This window comes from Zosterops lateralis (assembly GCF_965231275.1).
Source record: "Zosterops lateralis genome assembly, chromosome: Z".
NCBI classification, from domain to species: Eukaryota; Metazoa; Chordata; class Aves; order Passeriformes; family Zosteropidae; genus Zosterops; species Zosterops lateralis.
The window spans coordinates 64,962,952-64,981,739 of record NC_139800.1 but is presented as its reverse complement, the minus strand read 5'-3'; the positions used below and the strand labels follow the sequence as shown (position 1 = coordinate 64,981,739).

The window sequence follows — 18,788 nt, the reverse complement described above, 5'->3', positions numbered from 1 at the left end:
ACCAAACAACCTCAGCTCCCTCAGCTGTGCCTCATGAGAGATGTTCTTTAGTCCTTTCAGGAGCCTCGTTGCCCTTTGCTGGACAGGCTCCAGCCCCTCAATGTCCCTTTTAAGGTGAGGGACCCAGAACTGAGCGCAGACTGAGGTGAGGCTTCCCCAGGGCCCAGTACAGGGGCACGATCACTGCCCTTGTCCTGCTGGCCACACTGTTCTTGACACAGGCCAGGAGGCCACTGGCCTGTTTGGCCACCTGAGCACACTGCTGGCTTATGTTCAGCTAGTTGTCAACCAGCACCCCCAACATCCATTGTTATTTCTCAGTGGGCATGGGTTAACACAGGCAAATTTTTTTGTTTTGTGGAAATATTTTTTGTTTTGAGGAGCCTGGTGTTACAGACTCCCAATCTGGAAGGGCCATATTTTCATCAAGATAAATGTACATGCTATCATCTCAAACTGCCTAAGACTTATGCAGTACTCCTGTGTCATCATTGCCTGTATTCTGGGCTGTTTCTATAGCATGTTGTTGCTCTTTCACTCTTTAATCTTCTCCTTTGTATAAACCTTATTTGCCTTTCTTAATTTTACTTAAATAGAAGGCACAAACTCTTCTTGATCCCTTCTTTTATTTCAAATGATCTTTAGGATGGTCACATGCTGAAGGAGATTGCCCTGGGATATTGTGCAGCAGATGGGAAAGTTTTGACATGAAACTGAGGAAAACTCTGAGCAGCATACCATGATTTTACAGCTGACCCTGCTTTTGTGCAGGAGATTACACAGGAGTCTTTCTCAGCTCTCATATAGCCACAATTATTATGTGATTCACTGATACTTCTTTTTTTTTTTTTTTTTTTTTTTTTTGGGTTTTTTTGTCTGTGTGTTCTATAGAGGTTTGATTTTTGATAGCCAGATTAGATCAGCCTTAACACTGGGAAGCATTTCTGCTAAAAGAGCAGTGAAACCCTGGAACAGGCTGCTATAGATGTGGTTGATGCATCAAGCTGTCAGTATTTAAGAGACATTTGGATAATGCACTTAATACTGGGTTTTGATTTTTGGTGAGCCCTCAAGTGGTCAGGTAGTTGAACTAGTTGACTGTTGTTGGTCCCTTCCTATAGAAATATTCTGTTCTATGTAGAAAAATAAAAAGGAAATAAACATTAAACTCTTCTTGAGGGTAAGGAAATCATGCTTTAAACTAACTACAGTCTTTCAAGGACTGATTGTTAGTTTTGGTAAGCCTGTTTATGTTGGGGTAAATGTCTATTACGTCTACCCTCTAGCAAGTTGAATGTTTTCTCTAGGGAGTCAGGAAGAATGCACAATGAATTACATGCATTGTAAAAGCAAGCTTCCTAAATGTCTTAGCAGTGAGAATCATTACACAGTCATGACTTAGAATTATGACATTCTTAAGCAAAAATTTAAAAAAACTCGTTCAGAACTAAAACATATCCTTTTATCAGTTGTGACTGTCCTCCTTTTTAACTCCTTATGTACGGCCTAAGCACTTCCAGTGATGGTCTCTCACTATCTGTGTTTGGGTTTTTGTGAAGGGTCAGGCTGTCGTGGCTGCCACTTCAAACCAAGGCCTTGGTCATGGAGAAAAACAACCAGACTGTAGGCGATTTCTGTGACAGCAAGGTTCTGGTGCTGATGATGCTTGCAGAAAGCACAGGGCTGCAGTGCTGTGAGAAAGGAGCTGGAGATGGCCGGTGGTGGTTCAGCCACTTGTGTTTTTGCTTGGAGGGGAAAAAGGAAGGGAAACACATTGGTTAGATGTTAGTACCATCTACTACTGGGAGAAAACTGCCATAAAGAGGGATGGCTGTAATAAGACCTGTTAGTAAATAAAATGGAAAGCCATATTTGGGTTTTGCCATTTGCACTGTTTTACAGCCGTATTAACAGTGTGGGATGATACTAGATAAATAATATATCTGGGAGACTGGGTACTGCAAGGCAAAATCAAGCTACAGTCATATCTTTTCAAGGACATTTTTGCAAGAGATGCCTAACCTTGAGTAGTACAGCTGCCAAGAAGTCTGGGTTTTGAAATCCTTCCTCAGTTTTAGGTGTTTGAGGAATTTCTGTTCTGGATATCGATTGTCAATCAGTTTTGGAAGTCAGCTTGTAATGCTTGTGCTTTGAAGCTGATTTTTCTTTGAGATAATGCTGAGTTAACACTGGAAAAGTGATCTTGGAGATGTTGATGGTCTTACATTTCTTCTTCTTTAGGTCTGCCCAAATGTATTAATGGGGAAAGGGAGACTCACCACCACCACCTACCCATTCAAGTTACTTGGGTATTGACTCTGTACTGTTCTGGGCTCAATGTTACCTTTCATGCATAGAATCTGGATCCTTCCTCTCTGCTCCTAAGCTCCTTCCTTTCACACTGCTTTGAATCTTAGTTTTACCTGAAGGAACCTAAGTTTTTTCAGAAAGTACATCAGTTCTCCATTGTTAGTTTGATTGTGTATGTTTTGAGGGCAGCTCACATCTTTTACAAGTCATGATTACTGTTAAAACCTCTGTCCTTACTTGTATGCCATATTGGACTAATTTGAGTTTATGTTGCACTCCCAGGGGTTGCCAGGAGCATACATGCTTTGCTAAATGCAGAAGCCCTTAGCTAGTGAAGCATCCTTTCCTTTCACTTGCACATAAATTAGTTGCAATCCTGTAGAGTGCTTTTTAGGTGACTCTCTGACTGTGTTTGTTTCTGGTTTTGGGGTTGTTTTCACCAGCTGAAACAAAGACTGCAAGTTAAGCCTCTCTCTGGTTTCTGCTTGGTGCTTGGGTTCTGCTGCTAAAGGGGAGACTTAGCTGTGATCAAATGAAAGGGAAAGGAGTGCCTGTGTCCAACAAGACACCAGCCTGTTGTGCTGTGCAGAATTTAACTGCTGCAGCTGCCAGTGCTGGGGAGCACTTTGGTACCTGCAAAATGCATGGGATCAAGAGGTCAACAGAGCACATGCAGGCTGGTTGAATGTGACTCTGGCTTTCGGCTACATCAAGTACTGCATGCTTCTGGTGTTTGCTAGTGTGGCAGCTTTTGTGTTCATACATGTCATTGTTTTCATGTAAAGTTTAGAGAGGTTTGACAGAAAACTTGCACGTGCAGCATGAGTCATTCAGTCTGGATCCTTTGCATGCTTTACAGTGTGGTCACATAAAGATTTGAAAATTTTATTTGAAATACTTTTAATTTAAACATGTTAATATTTTTGGGTTTTGACAAATATTTACACATCTTACTTTGAAAAAAGAAAAGTTTATGGAATTCAGCCTTTATTTATAATCTGGAAATTTTTGAAGAATTTATTTGTGGTAAACCTTGTATTTAATAGAAAAATTTTATCCAAGGAAAAATATATTCCAGAAAACTTTAAATAACGATTTCTTTGGGGTAACTTCTACTATTATATCTGCACCTTGACAGATTTTCATGAATTTAACTAAAATTTTATGTATAGATCAAGGGGCTTCATTCTGACAATGTTCTTAAATTTTAGCTCTGCTAGTAACAGTGAACTGTGAACAGAAGCTCCATATCGTGTCCTAACCCTGAAAAACAGGCTCTCCCTAGGCATGTGCTTTATAACAAACAGTCATTTGACTTGTGAGAATTACTGTAAGAGTATCTTCTTTCCCTGGATTTTAGAAATAAAATATCTCAGTGTTAGCCTCTTTGCTCACACTCAAGACTCCAGCATTAAGTCAATAAGCAGTAATTATGCAAAGGTTTTAAAGTCTGTATAAGCAAATAGAAACATGCTTTTAAGTGTGAGAGTATGAAAAGTCATTAGAAGCTTATAGTCATTTTTATGCTGCAAAAGCTTTTCTCTCATGCATGGAGTGTTTTAGTGCTGCATTTGAATATATGCCATTTTCAATTAAATTAATTAATTTGTCTTTTCTTGTGGGGCTTTCTTTTGTTGACAGTTGTGTTGTGGGTCTCCATATGGTACAATAAATAGCTCTCACAACTGACAGAAATCTAGTAGGGTCCTGTGAGTTTTAATTATTGCTGTTGCTGCTGTGTATATGTACAATTAATAAATGGACGTACTCTTTTCTACAGGATGTTTATAAAAATATATGTAGGCTGTAAACTGATACAAGAACTGTTGATTGTGAAACAACTGTTTTTTCCTTCATTTAAGTGCTTGCTTGGGCATCAGTCCTGCATCCTCCTTTCTGCAGCTGTTCACAATCCATGTGTATTTAATGCTCCGAAGATGAAGCTGTGAGCCAAACTTGAGTTGTTTCCATTTTTGTAACTGCAGTCAAGACCGGTTACATCTGTTTTTGTTTTTGAAATACCATGTTTGCCTTTCTCTGTTTTGTTCTGAATTGAGAGGTACTTCTCTCCTCTGGGTAGGATCTTCTGTCACTGGGATTAAGTGTAACCACTGTTTTTACTTGTAAAAACACAGAAAAATTACCCTGTTACGCAGGAGGGAATAACTTGGTGGAAAGCAGCTCTGCAGGGGAAAACCTGGGGAACCTGGTGGACAGCAAGCTGCCCGTGAGACAGCGAAGTGCTCATGTGGCAAAGACTAGTGGTGTTCTGGGCTGGATTAGGCAAAGTCTTGCCAACAGGTCAAGGGATGTGATCCTTCCCACACCTGGAGAGGTGTGAAAGCTGTGGCTGTTCAGCCTGGAGAAGAAGAGGCTCAGTGGGAATTTCCTGCATCTCTATAAATAGCTGGTGGGAGGGAACAAAGATTAGGGAGCTGGACCTTTCTCAGTAGTGCTTACTTCTGGGACAAGAGGCTGTGAGTAGAAATGAGAAAATAGGAAATTCTATCTAAGCACAGAAGACAACTTTTTTACTGTTATGATGGTCAGAAACTGGTGTAGGTTATCTGTAGAGATAATCAAAACTAACTGGACATTATATTCAACAACTTGCTGTACATCATAAAATCATAGAACAGTCTGGGTTGGAAGGGATCTTATGGTTCCAGCTCCCTTGTTGTGACACCTGATGGAGTGGGACATTAGGTTTAGATGGTCTCAAGAGGTCCCTTCCAATCTCAGTGATTGTGTAAAAATGCTGACCAGTGATGGAGCAGAAAGAAAAAGATTTTTTTTCTCTTGGTAGTCACGTACATCTTGTCCACTGTGAGATGTGTGGTAGAGAATTTTGTGGTTATGGTTCAGATCATGGTAGTGGTTTAGATTGTATGTAGGGGAATTATTCTTATCTTCTGCTCATTTGGCAGGATTTTCTGGATGTTGGATTATTCAGTCATAAACACAATAGACATACAATAAAAACCAGACCAAGGTTATACTTGTGCATGGTAGAACTTACTATAACATAAATTATCATCCTTCTTTCACATATTTATGAAAATGTTCCTTCTCTTCCTGTTTGTTCTTTAATTTCTATCATTTCTTTAGAAAATTATTAATGATTTTTTTGGTTTTCAAAATTTTAGATTGGAAGTCTGGATTTTAACTGTAACTTTTTGTATAGCTGTAGCTGGAATTGTTTCTATTGCAGCTTCTGTACCAAAGGAGACAACTTAAATGTGAGTTTGCTAGTTTTTTTGGGTTTTTTTTTTAAGTTTTTCTTTACTTGGCCACATAACTGTTCTCCATTTGCTCATCAGTTGAAAAAAGACAAATACATCTCTTGTTTTTATTAATATCATTTCAGGAGATTTGTGCTATAAAGATGTTTTATGTTGAAATAGTTTCTATTTCACTAACAATACTGGCTAATTCCTAATTGTCACTGCCCTGTGTTGAACCCAGTTGAAAAGTTTTTTTTATATGAAATACCTGCCTGTACCATTTTTTTTTTTCTTAAAGTAGTTTTTTGTCAGAAGAGTAAGTATGATAATTTAGGTAAAAGCATAAGGAATGGGTTTGATTCATGTATGTGCTGAGCAGGGAGTTAATTTTTAAAAAATCATTAGATTCTGTGTTTGTATGGAAAAACAAATGACACTCAGAGTGCTTTCTAGAACTAAACACCTCTTACCTGTGGTTTTGTGATTAGTACAAAGCTAGAGCAAAACATTCTTCCTCTTCATAATTTGTAAATTATTTTGTTCTTAGTGTGTCTAACACAAAGTAGTCCCAGTCCTCTTCAGAGATTTACTAATAACCACATCAGTTATTGGGGTTTGGGAGGTTAAAATCTACCTTATGGGATAATGTTATGGTCAAACTAGTAATGACTAGTAATGTTGTAATTGAAGAATTTAGCTTGCACAGTGATGCTCTTTGGCTTTTGCTTTTGTCCATTCATGGGGAATTATTTCCCTGAACCTCAGAAAATGGAAACGTAATTTGTGCAACAGCTGTTATGTATTTCTGCTTCAGATTCCAGGTAGCTAAACATAGTACATCAGCTAAATTTATTTGGAAGGCCGTGGTGGTCTTTGCATGTCTAGGAAGTCCTTGTTGCTGGATCTCCTGAAAAGCTGTCTGGAGCAGAACTGAACTCGTCCCTCATAGTGTTCTATTTTTTCCTCTGTTTTTTTGTCCTGTCCTGCTTTTTTAATTTGGACCTTTTTGATACAAAGAAACCTGAGTGAGCAGATTGTTATTAAAAAGGATGCTTTAGGACATTAAGAATCTGATACTTGCTTTGTAGGATTGAATGCTTAAAGGAGGAACCTTATTTGTCTCTAAAGTAGTAGTCTTACCCATAGTAGTTTCTCTTGGAATACAGAATATTTTTGTCTGTATGAATAGGGACAGGGATGGTTCTTTCATATGTTCAAAATTCATATGCAAAATCATGGAAACGTGGATTGTAAGGGCATATGTGAAAGCAAGACATCATTTTGTCCACTCCTTCTGCTTGTCCTTTTTTCATGTATTTATTATGCCTGCAATTGCTCAATTTCAGGTGGTTAATAAATCTGAAAGTATTGTCTGGTTTAAAAATATTCTGCTTTTATTAGCCAGGAGGAAATAAACTGATGCAGTCTCTTAAGTGTTTACATCCTCACTGTACTGGGAAAAATATTTACATTTATTTGTCCTGCAAAATAATTCTGGAAATGTGCAGAGTGAATGTTGGCTTAAAATGTTTCTTCCTCTTCAGGTTTCTTTGCTGTTCTGCATGTGTTGAGAGCTAAACTTTGTGGAAGAGTATGACACACAGTGGAAGTTGGGCGACTTGCAGATCATACTTTGCACTCCAGCAAAACTTTTAATGGTTTCTACTATTACTACTGACATTTTCAATAGTTGCATATATTTTATTTCTGCATAACTAGTGTGGAATAAGGAGAGAGAAGACAAAGAATTTTAGGACTAAAACACCTTGGGGGCACTGAAGTCATGGTCAGTTTTGAAACAGTAGAAGGTCATCGCCAGCTTTGGTTTGTGACTGGGATTTGGTCTGTAAAAGGTTCCTTGAATTGTGTTCCTGTGCTCACTGAAGCTAACTTTGTTTTGGTGTTCCAGGTTAACCTGTTTGTTCTGCTGTCTATGATCAGTGTTATGCTGAATGTGACTGGATTGATACTAGGATGTCAAGGCATTCAGTTTGTGTCCAGGGTACCCAGATGTGATTTGGTGAGCACATATACTGATTTATGCTTATTTCTTCTCATTATGGCATATTAGCTTGCTGTGCTGAGATCACAAAATGTCCTGAGCTAAAGTTGCAAGTAATTTAAGAACTGGCATGAAGGATGATTGTAGTAATGTAAAAAATATAAACTGTTGAAAAAGGCCTGAGTGTGGTAATGGTGAGCTACCCATAAAATGTTAAGTCTGTTATGATCTATGGGTGGGATTATTCTTTCTGTTTGCCTCAGCTATTGAGGACCATTGTGTGATCCCTTACAGCAGAAGCTGTGAGGAAAAAAATAAGTTAGATCAAATCACACTAGCTTTTTGGAACAGTTCCACTTAAGGAAGATGCAGTCTGTACTGGGCAGGGCAGAGTGCAAAAGATTTTTCTCAAGTGGTTGTCATGAGAAATAGAAGAATCACTATTTATGAACTGGAAACTGTGCAGTAATTGAAATTTAAGAGTACAATACAGGGTCACTTGGTGATGAAGATGATTGTACGTAAAAGCTTGAAGGACTTTGTGGGTTAATGGAAAGATCTTTGAATATCTATTCTCATTCATTTATTCTTTCAGGAAAGCTACTGTTGGTTCCTTGACATGCCAGTAGGGTATTGCAGTGATAGTCCAAGATTATAAACCCATGGCAATCTAGATTCACTCAGTATCACTATACCAAAGCCACAATGATAATTAATAATGATATTCCAGATGAGGTGGTCAAATGTCGCAGGAGTTTCTGAGATGTCTGTAGTTGGAATTATAGAGTACAGCAAAAAGACATTCCTGAAATCATTATTTTGTAGGTTGGCTTCTGTAGGTGGAAGAGTGTCAACATTGGGACTCTACAGCTTGAAAGCTAAAACCACAATTATTTCTAGATATGGGAACACTGAATTTCTACTTTGTAAACTAAGATGATAAAATTAATTTGAAAGTGAAAGTTACAAACAACAGTGGTATACAGTTGTGGCTACTAGTGATTTGACTGGGTTGAAATAATAGTTGTGGGTTTCATTCCATCCATAGAAATGAAAGATACATTCTTGAACCATAGAAAATGTGTACAGGTCATATAGAGTGGTTTACACAATAGTCAGAGAAATAATTTCTAGGCTATTATGCATTGGAAAGAGTATAGGTAGTCAAATTGCTTAGTAGTGCAGCTTTGATTACGACTAAGTTGTATTTAAATGTGTTAATGCATTACCCATAATGCTTTCTCTCAAATAGAAAGTATATAGTACAGCTTTATAATGCAGGAATCATTAGCAAACCAAACTGTTCAATTATATGATCCTGTATTTCCAGTCTGCTTCGTGGTCATAGGTTTAGTTTAAGACATAGGTTCTATATTATGCAGGTAAAAATATTGCATAAAACAATTTAAAAAGTAGAGCTTTGATTTTTAAAGATGGATATGGAAGAAAACAAGACTTGTTTGTGCTGTGAAGAACTTCATTCCACTGCATGCACAGAAGTAGAGGCTGTACTGAAGCTCTATCATGTGAAGTCATGCAGTGCTGCTCACTTTCTTCTCAAGGTACTCTGCACACACATCCATAGTACTGCTTTTATAATGCCCAAGGTGCATAACCAGCAGTGCAGTGCTTAAGTGATTGCTGTGTTCACTGAGAAAAACTGCTGTTTTTCTGGTCTTCCACACTGTCAGAAACTCTTCAAGGTTCTATAACGTGCTGGGGGTGGGGGGCAGGGGCAGGTTTCATGTCTGGGTTTTGACCAGTACATTGCTGAGCCAATAACCAGTTCTTGCTCACTTTTTGTGTTTAGTGCAACCAAAGCTGCAGTTGAATCCAGACAAGATTACAGGGATAAATAGGATCTAAATTTTAGCTGATGATTTGATGCCTTTGTTGGTTTTTGCACTTCTCAGCCTTTCGTGGCTTAACAACTGCTAAAATAAAACTCGCAACCATCTTCAAATACAAAAACCTTTGACATTTCTTGAATCTGGATTTCCACAGAGAATTTATGAGGAAAGTTATAGTTCTTGGGTGAATAGATGGATAAATCACATCTAAGCTGTATTAAACCCTTTTGGATCTCTCTGTCAGGACAATAAATAGTGTAAAACAAGTTTTTGCACATTATTTCAGTCTTGGAGATTGTGCTGAAGGCTTTGTCCCATACATTTCTTAGACTTAACTGCCATGGTCATCCTTGTGTTTTATCTATTTGTTTTAGTTGTTTATTATTATTATTATTATCATTATCATTATAATTATCATTATCATTATCATTATCATTATTATTACTACTATAATTTTGACATTTACAAATACCATTTTTTAATTTTTTAATTTCAATAATCTTCATGTTCTTCAGCAAGTTCTCTTAGCTCTTAGTGTCCTGAATGCTCTCACTGCTACAGTTTGCTTCATAGCAGCTGCCCTGCATTACTTACAGATACTTGCATCAAGAAGATCCTGCACAGTAAGTGAACACAAGGCATTGCCTGCCATAAAAAGTATTAATACAGTACAAAAATAAAATCATGCAGGATCCAGCCTGCATGGATAAATAAAATAAAAAATAAAACAGTATTAATAGATTAGACTGTTCAGCAATATTTATAGCTCAGAAGGCTTTTAACAGAATTTTTGTTTGATTAGGGTGAATGTGAGATTGAAGACGATCACAATTTGGATCCTGATGATTTTGTCCCACCTGTCCCACCTCCCTCCTATTTTGCAACTTTTAATTCTTTTACTCCACAAACAAATGTCAGGTAAAACTGTACACTCTCTTCCTTTCTTTTAGTGTATTTTGAAGCACTGCCTAATCTTTCCAGACTGTTTTCTCTGGTGAAAAAGATTTGTAATTTTATGGGGATTAAAAAAAAAAAGAAGAAAGAACCCATTAGTTTGGAGATAGCATAAATACAATGTGGGTAAGAGGGGTAAAATTTTGTGGGCTTGAGTTTAGATTCTCTAGGAACTATTTCTGGGTCAGAGAAATACTACTGCTTAACACAGCTGAGAACTTACCTGGTGCTGTCAAGAGCAAGTGAAGGCAGCAATGGGAAGCCAGACACAACCACTTGGCATGCCAGAGACCCTGAATGGTGTTCCCCCATGGACCTTCCTCCCAGAGTCATTCTTCTTCTCCTTGGATTGTTAGGACTGACTGAAGGATGTGTTTTAACTGCACTGCCTGGAAAAGTAATCCCTTATCCGGCAGGTGGTTACTTGCTCTTAAAAGTAACTTGCAGGTTGGCAAGTTTATGACTCAGGTAGGGCCCCATTATTCTGTTCTGAACACACAAAATTTATACATAAAGTATTTTGGTGCTCAAGCAGACTGTATGGCTCTTGTTTAAAATTCCTTTGTTTTGCAGTGTGCAGGAATGTTTAGTTTATTTCACTGTTTCATCAGGAATAGCATGCATGACTTTCAAGACTGTATGTTCCTGGCAGAGGTAGTTACAGATCCTGGGATTGCCTTGAAAATGATAACAAAGCACAATAGGATTTAGAATGAACAGGTCCTCTGAAACACCAGAGACTGGAGTTGAATTCAAAATATTACTAAAAACCTCTACATAATTTTTGGTTCAAGCTGATTATGAGAATAGAACGGAATGTGTAAGAATTCCAATTCCAGTTACTCTTTGGAAGAGTATTATTTATCAAAATATGCTTTTCAGAGTTCCCCTGCTTTAACATGGACCATTTGTTTTTTTTTTTTGTCTAGCATGTCATTCTAGATGGTTATCTCTTTCCCAGATAGATTTTTATTTATTTATTTGTTTAATTTTTTTTGCAAAGTTGGTGCTGCTGAGCAGTATGTAGTGCTTCTGTGGTCTAAGATTGAGTAGCTGCCTTGCCTGTGACTATGTTAAAACTTGTTGATCGTAATGTTTAAGTGATTATGACATCTTTCTGAAGTCAGGCTACTTGTTTCAGGGTGTTCTGAGTAGTTATACACTGATGCAGAAGTTAAAGCAACAGACAGGCTTTATTTCTGTTTTTGGAAGATGAGTAATTATGACTCAGCCCAGGCTGTATCTTGCATGAGTGGCTGAGATGAGATGTGGCCATTTCTCAGTCAGCCTCCTCACACTTCTTCCCCCCAGACTGTAGCCTGAGCTCCATGTAGCACCTCTGCCCTGGCTTTCTGTGCTGAGCTCCCTGGTGTCTGCATGCCAAATCTTTGTGTGCAAGGAGGGTGTGACAGGACTCACATCCAGGGAGGTGAGCCCCATCTGCAAGCTCCAAGACAGATAAATCACCTGAAAAGGGCAACACCACAGTCATCAAAATTTGTGCCAAAGACATGTTTGGAATGGGTAGGCCTTCTCTGCCACCCTTTAAATTGAAAAGTCAGAGGCCCAGCCATCAAAGCCAATTGGTTTGCTCACTTGTTCATGGGAAACTTACATTTGTCTTATTTAATGGCAAAACCAAACACTACAAGTGTCTGGTCAATTCCTGCCTTTATTCTTGTTATTTCATACATTTAAAAATAGCAATTACATTATTTTTCAGGGTTGGCACAACATAAACAGTGAGAGCTAAGTTTCCATGTGAAAAACAAAATGTCAAGTTTGCCAGGAGCTGGGCTTTGATCCTTGTGGGGTCCTTCCAACTCAGGATATTCTGTGATTCTGTGAAAGTGTCACAAGACATAAATTTAAGGGAAGAGGTGATGCATGTTGGACAGCAAGGCTTATAAATCTACCTCAGTTCAAAGTACTGCTTGGGTACAACCTGGAAATTGCTTTTATTATTAAAGGACTCAAGGGAATGCTTTTCTAGTTGCATGTTCTGTAATAAGTTTTAACATAATTGTGGGATTTAGCATTAATGTTCAAGGTGTGACTGAGCTGGGTACGCCAGATCAGCATGTTTAAGAGCAAAACTAAAATTCAAAATGTATGTTACTTTGTGGCTTATATTGAATGTAAATTCAGTGGGAACATACTAGGAAAATGTGAGGAAGTAATGTCAATGGAGGATCTGTCTCCATCATACTCCAACATTGTTTTGAAGCCTTTTAGAACAGATGAAGATTGTAATTAAAAACTATTTTAACATATTTCATTTTCCCTATTTTTAAGACTAAAAAAGAAAATGCCCCGCTGTCAAAATATCTGCTTTCCTTTACTCAGATTTCTCCACACATTACCTCCATTGCCTTCACAGGAGCCTTTCATAAGAGGGCTTCCAGGTTCTCATTTTGAAAGTTTTATTATTTTCCTGGCTGTGCAAGCAGTCTTCCATAGGCATTTCTGTTGCTTTTCCTTTTCCTCTAAGCTTGCAAGAAAAATAATTCAGTCATCTTTGTTCCCTCCAGCCAGTGTCCAGAGAAACCCTAAATTCTGAGGGGAAAGACTTACTTTGTAGAGAGTAGCATCCACTAGTGATAGTGGATGAAACCTGACCAAAATCCAGAGACCAAAATATGGCTTTCTGTGTGTTGCTTGAGGTTCCTGCTCAGCATCAAATCAGCAACTAAATTTTTATTAAAAAAAAAAAAAAAAAAAAAAAAAAAAAAAAAAAAAAAAAAAGAGAGAGAGAGAGAAGAATGCTTGAGATGGTTTGAGTCACAGACTTACCTGAGGATTGTGTGGGGAAGGTCTTGCCAGCTTTGCTGTTGACCACCACACTTTGTTACACTGTTCCTGGGGTAATGTAAATGTATATTTATCAAAATTAGGGTTTCCCCAGGCACTGTGATGTTTTCTTCCTTCTCAGAGCTACCTTCTAAGAGAAAAATGTTACAGCAAAAGGTCTTTGGTGTTTCTGCTGTGTTAAAGGTTTCAGAGAGCTCTTTGGAAATGCAGAGTAAGGTTAGCCATGAGGTGCATTTGCCCCATACGAGCTTTGTGAATTGACAACCATAATATTGTTGCATCATCACAAAAACAGTCTTAAGTTCAAATTCAGTTTTTTCCGCGCAGCTGTATCTGAACATAAGGCACCAGGTCAGAAGTATCTTGAATTTAGGTTATACAATTTAGGTTATATAATTAGGAACTCAGTGGTTCACAAAACTCAGAGCTAGGCTGTCACATTTTGAGTGACAACCTGTACTTTAATCTTTTGTAACAAAACTGAATCTCTGAAGTGAGACTGGAATGTGTTCCTATGCCCAGTACTGTGCAAAGATATTTGAACACTGGGGAACACACTGGAGAGGCACTTCCTAAGGAGCTAAACTGGGAATTACTCTTGCCATCTTCTGAGATGATGTCTTGCAGATCTTGGCAGGTCCAGTATCTGTGACTTAGATCCCAAAATCTGAGCAGAGGAAAGCCAGTGGAGTTTGGTAGCAGATGATGTTTTTCTGCAGCTGGAAAGCCATACTGACAGATTTGCTCCTTGTTATTTATTGCAGCGTACCTGTCTCTCATGTGATTTCACTGTCCTATATTCATGGCAGGCAGATCAAAGAGGTTGAGGTGTTCTGCCGTCTGGACCCACCTCCACCTTACGAAACTGTGTGCAGCCTAAAAGGCTCTGAGCAGGTATGGGCCATGGAAATTAAACCTCTGATTTGTTTTTTCTACTCTAAGGGAGAGGTTGCACTCAAGCATGGTAAATGTAAGTCAGGAGGATACATTTGATTACAAATGTAAATTTCACCAAAGCTTTTAATTAAGCACTTGCCTCTAGAACTGAAAAGTTTTCTCCAGTTGGAAAACTGCCCAGGCATGGGAGAAGGAGCAAGAAGCAATGTGGAGCACACCTGTTGCTGATTATTCTAAAAGACCTCCTTGCTTTACTTCACTTAAGTACCTGCACCCCTCCTGTGAGGGACTGGGTCAAGGTTTTGGCATCATTGGCCATCCCTTTTCACTGATGTTTTCAAAAGACAGGCGCTTTTCCCCAGAAAATACTGGATAGGATAAAATCGACTGACCTGGATGATTAACATGAATATTAGATGTTCAATGGCCTTGATTTTGCCATGGAATTGAACTCAAATCACACGGTCTCTGTGCAATTAAGAACAAGTGTTCCATTTCTAAGTGTTGCAGTTCTTAGGAAATGCCAGAGAAAGATGGTGACTTGTGATTCTTCAACTTTTGCATTTTATTCCAGGGAAGTGCACTTCAAATAAATCACATGGAAGATGTTGATTCAGAGGAAGTAAGTGACACGCAGTCCTCTCAAGGTAAAAAGTATTTTTAAAGTTTTTTCTAGAATGTTCTATCCAACACATACACCTTAATGCAGCAGCAGCATTATTAGCTCTTTGAAAGACAGCCACCATACTGCAAACAAGTGATAGAGAATCATGATTGTTTTGGGCAGTGGAAACAAGGATTAATTAATATTTAAAATGTTCAAAAGCACAAGTTGTTTTCATGCAAGATACAAAAAGAAGGATATGTTTCCTTTTTAGTAACTAAAAGTAAGTTTTTGACACTATGTCCATATATTGCAAGAAATGATGTCCAGCTCCAGGGCTTCCATTTGCTAAGTGTATGTGATGGTGCCTGTTAACATTTTGTTGCTGGTAAAAATAGGAAAAGGGTAGAATACTGTGGTACTGTGTGGAGCTAAACTGGGAATTACTCCATTACCCAGCCTGAACTGGAAAAATTACTAAATAGTTTCTGCATCCTGGTACAGGAGCAGCTAAACTGTCTTAGAGACCACACCTCTAAGATGCTTTGCAGCTTTGCTCTGCACTGTTTTAGAAAACCACGCCTATGGCTCCAAGTTATTTTTAGCCTAATGTTTGTTGCAATATATGCTTGTGGCTTAACATTATTAACTTCCAGCTTTTCCACTACAGCCCATGGAAATGTGTTCCAATTTTCATTTGAACTTGGCCATCATGGCAAGATTGTCTCATCCACAATATTCACAAGAGAGTAAAGACTAGGGCAGGGGGGAAGCTCTGAATCTTTTATTTGATTGTGGCCTGTCTTCTGCCAACCTACTTCCCAAACTCTAAAAAAAACTTGGGTTTGAACTTAAATCATTCCTATTATGTGGTGTCAGGGAAAAAATTATTTTGCATAAAATTATACTTTAGCCAAATGTCAAGTCTGTCAAAGTTCCCTTAAACTCTGACAGTCTGCCTGAAACCTCTGAAAACAAGCACTTGGATGCTTCTGATGTCTTGCCAGCTGTGATAACCAGAATGAAACCTTTTGCTACAGCTTCTCTCGATTTCTTTCTCAAAGCTTTCTTACTGGTAAAACTGTTGCTTTTCTGAGCTTCCTGAGCTCAAACAAAAAGAGTTTATCAAATAAAAGGATACCTGGTGACTTGCTTAAATTTATGAGGACTGGAAACAGGAAAAAAATAGCATAGAAAATGCACCTGCAGTGAAGGACAGTCAGGAACGTCTCTGTTTTGTTTTATACTATGTTGTTTTTTAAAAAGGCTCTGATAAGACATTGTTTGGGGCATTTGTATTTAAAAACTTCCTTTGCAAGAATTGGAGTTATCTGAGTATGTATGGCAAAGTGTATCCTCCTCTCCATCACCTTAACTGGTTTGCCCAGTATTTTTTTTAATAAGGAGGTCTGTAAAGAGATGTTTAATTATCAGCCTGCCTGTTCACTTCAGATAAAAAAAGAAAGTAAACCTCTTAAAAAAGAAAATTAACAATGCTGCTTCTTCTAGATGCCAAGGCTTCCTAAAATTTAGGAAAAAGAAATACACTGAGCAGTCGCTCTTCCTTTATTTAAATTTGGAGAGGTGTACTATCTCTGGCTGGAATGGAGTTAATCTCCTTCCCAGCAGCCTGTGGTGCTGGTTTGGATTTCTGACCTGGGGGGGTGTTCAAGGGTTGTCATTGTTCAGGGACTGGCTGGGCATCAGTCAGCTAGTGTTGAGTGACTGCTTTTGCATCACTTGTTTTCCTTTGAGTTTGTTGGGGTTTTTTTCTCCCCACTTCACTCCAGCTGTCCTTATCTCAGCCCATGAGCTCTGCCACTTTCTGCCTTCAGTTCTTCTCCCCATATCACTGGGGAAGAGTGACTGTGAGGGACTGAGCTGCCTGCTGGGGTTAAACCACTGCAGGAGGGAAATATCAAGTGGGAGTTTACATTGGAATTGTGGCAGAGGAAGTCTATGGGCTGTCTCAGCTGGTGCAGTGTGGCAGTTCATAAATAAAACTTGAACTAACAGTTTATGCTGTCAGGCTGTCATGCTAGGGTATTTGTGTATGATTCTGTGATTGCCTTGGCATCATCAGGGTTGATCAACTGAATATAGCTCCCAATGGAAGTTAAAGCTGTGCACTGCCCTGCCAGCAGGGTAAGGGGAATCCTGACTGCTGGCTCCAGGAGGAGCTCTAAGCTTCTCTATGCCAGCTAAAATTATTTACTGACTTCATAACCAGTCCTCTTAAGCAGAATGGGACTTCCCCTGCTGAAGGGAGTAGGCAAGCATGCAACCTGTTGCTGGTGGCAGGAAGTACTTGGCAGCTGCTCTGTATCATCACAAACGAGGTATATGCATTTCCAGTACACACCACCATTTGACAATTATCTCTCTGAAACATTAACATTAATAAGGATTATTTTAGGATCATGAAATCTGTTCATTGATCTGTTCAGAATTTAAAAAATACCAAACAAACTATTTCTCCAAAGGAACAGCAGCACTGTACCTCCAGGACTTACTGCTACCACAGTTCCGTTGGTGTTGAAAAGTTTATATTGGTGATGGATTCTGTAATCCTGCATGATTCTTGGTCTGCCTGATTTTGTTGCTGGGCCTTACCTTCTGGTTTGCTAGGCTGGTACCTGTTTTATATAAGTTGTGTCACTCTTTCTTCTCTTTAGAAATTCTAAGTTGCATTTGTGTAGGTGATAAGGCACTATGCTCAACAAGTACATGTCAACCAAGCCTAAATTTTCCTGAATGCTCCTGCCACAGGTGCATCCTTGTTAGAGTGACACCACAGATTTTTGCCATGTTCCAAATAAAAGACCATTTACATGAATTTGGTTTTGTATTGGGTTTGCATGGCCAAGTTTTGGTAGTGGTGGAGGAACTGCTGGAAGGTTTGAAGCTTCCTCTATGCCTGCAGAGCTTCAAAGAAGGACCTGCTGCTGGAGAAGGCTGGATCAGTTACAAATTATGTTAACACCTCTGTGTGTGACAACCTATTTAAGAAGGAAAAAAACTTTGCAGGTGTTTTGGCACTCAGAGAAGAGTGAAGTGAGAACGTGTGAGAGAAGCAGCCCTGCAAACACCAGGGTTGGTGGAGAAAGAGGGGCAGGACATGCTCCAGGTGCTGGAGCAGAGAATCTCCTGCAGCCTGTGGTGCAGCTCATGGAGAGGCAGCTGTGCCCCTGCAGCCTTTGGAGGTCCACAGGGATGCAGAAATCCACCTGTAGCTCATGGAGAACCCTTACTGGAGCAGATGGGTGTGTGCAAAAAGGCTGTGAACCCCTGGGAGGCCTGTGCTGGAACAGGTCCTGGCAGGGACCTAGAGACCCATGGAGAGAGGAGCCCATGCTGGAGCAGGTTTGCTGGTGGGACTTGTGAGCCTTTGGGGGACCCATGTCTGGAACAAGCTGTGCCTGAAGGACTGACCCTATGGAAAAGTGACACACACTACAGCATGACATGTAGAACTGTTGCCTGTGGAATGGATTCAAGCTGGAGAAATTCCTGGAGAACTGTCTTCTCTGGGAAGGACCCCACTCTGCAGCAGCAGAAGGACTCCTCTCCCTGAGCAGCAGCAGAAATGTGTTATGAACTGACCATAACCCATGTTCCCTGCACGGCTGCATGGCAGAAGATAAAGTCTGGAGGAGGGCTGGGGGAAGGTGCTTTTAAGATCTGTTTTACTTCTCATGAACCTGCTCATTTTTGGATAAAATCAGCTAATACCCCGAGCTGAGTCTGTTTTGCCTGTGATAGTAATTGATGAGTGATCTCTCCCTGTCCTTAGTTCAAGTCATGAGCCTTTCATTATATTTTTTTCCCTTGTCCAGTTGCAGAGGGGAGTGGCTGTGGTGGGTACCTGGCATCCAGCCAGGTACAAATTTTTAAACTCCTGATCAAGGAAATTGTTTTGTGTAATATGCCAGGTGCCACTAGATGGAGGTACAGAACCAAGCTTAGTGAGAAATGTACAGCTTCATCCTGTCCTGTTCATTAATTTGCAGCATATAGTTTCACTCTTAGGAGGAGTGGGAAGGATATAGCATATCACAAGTATCCAGGAAAATATTTAAGATTTTAATTCCTTTTTAGGGACTGGTGACTGATTTACAAGATACCTAATTGCAAAA

General features: G+C 39.3%; 1 protein-coding gene across 1 annotated transcript in view; it reads left to right on the top strand.

Moving 5' to 3' along the window:
• The window catches only part of ENTREP1 (endosomal transmembrane epsin interactor 1), a gene marked incomplete at its 5' end in the record, with an annotated part of 32,478 nt that overhangs the window by 9,381 nt on the left and 4,309 nt on the right, over positions 1-18,788 (top strand). Inside the window, 6 exons of the mRNA XM_083883188.1 lie at positions 7,444-7,554; positions 8,970-9,098; positions 9,902-10,009; positions 10,189-10,304; positions 13,916-14,045; positions 14,623-14,695. Of these exons, the coding sequence (XP_083739314.1) occupies positions 7,444-7,554; positions 8,970-9,098; positions 9,902-10,009; positions 10,189-10,304; positions 13,916-14,045; positions 14,623-14,695 (667 nt within the window). The remainder of the gene's footprint in view (positions 1-7,443; positions 7,555-8,969; positions 9,099-9,901; positions 10,010-10,188; positions 10,305-13,915; positions 14,046-14,622; positions 14,696-18,788) is intronic.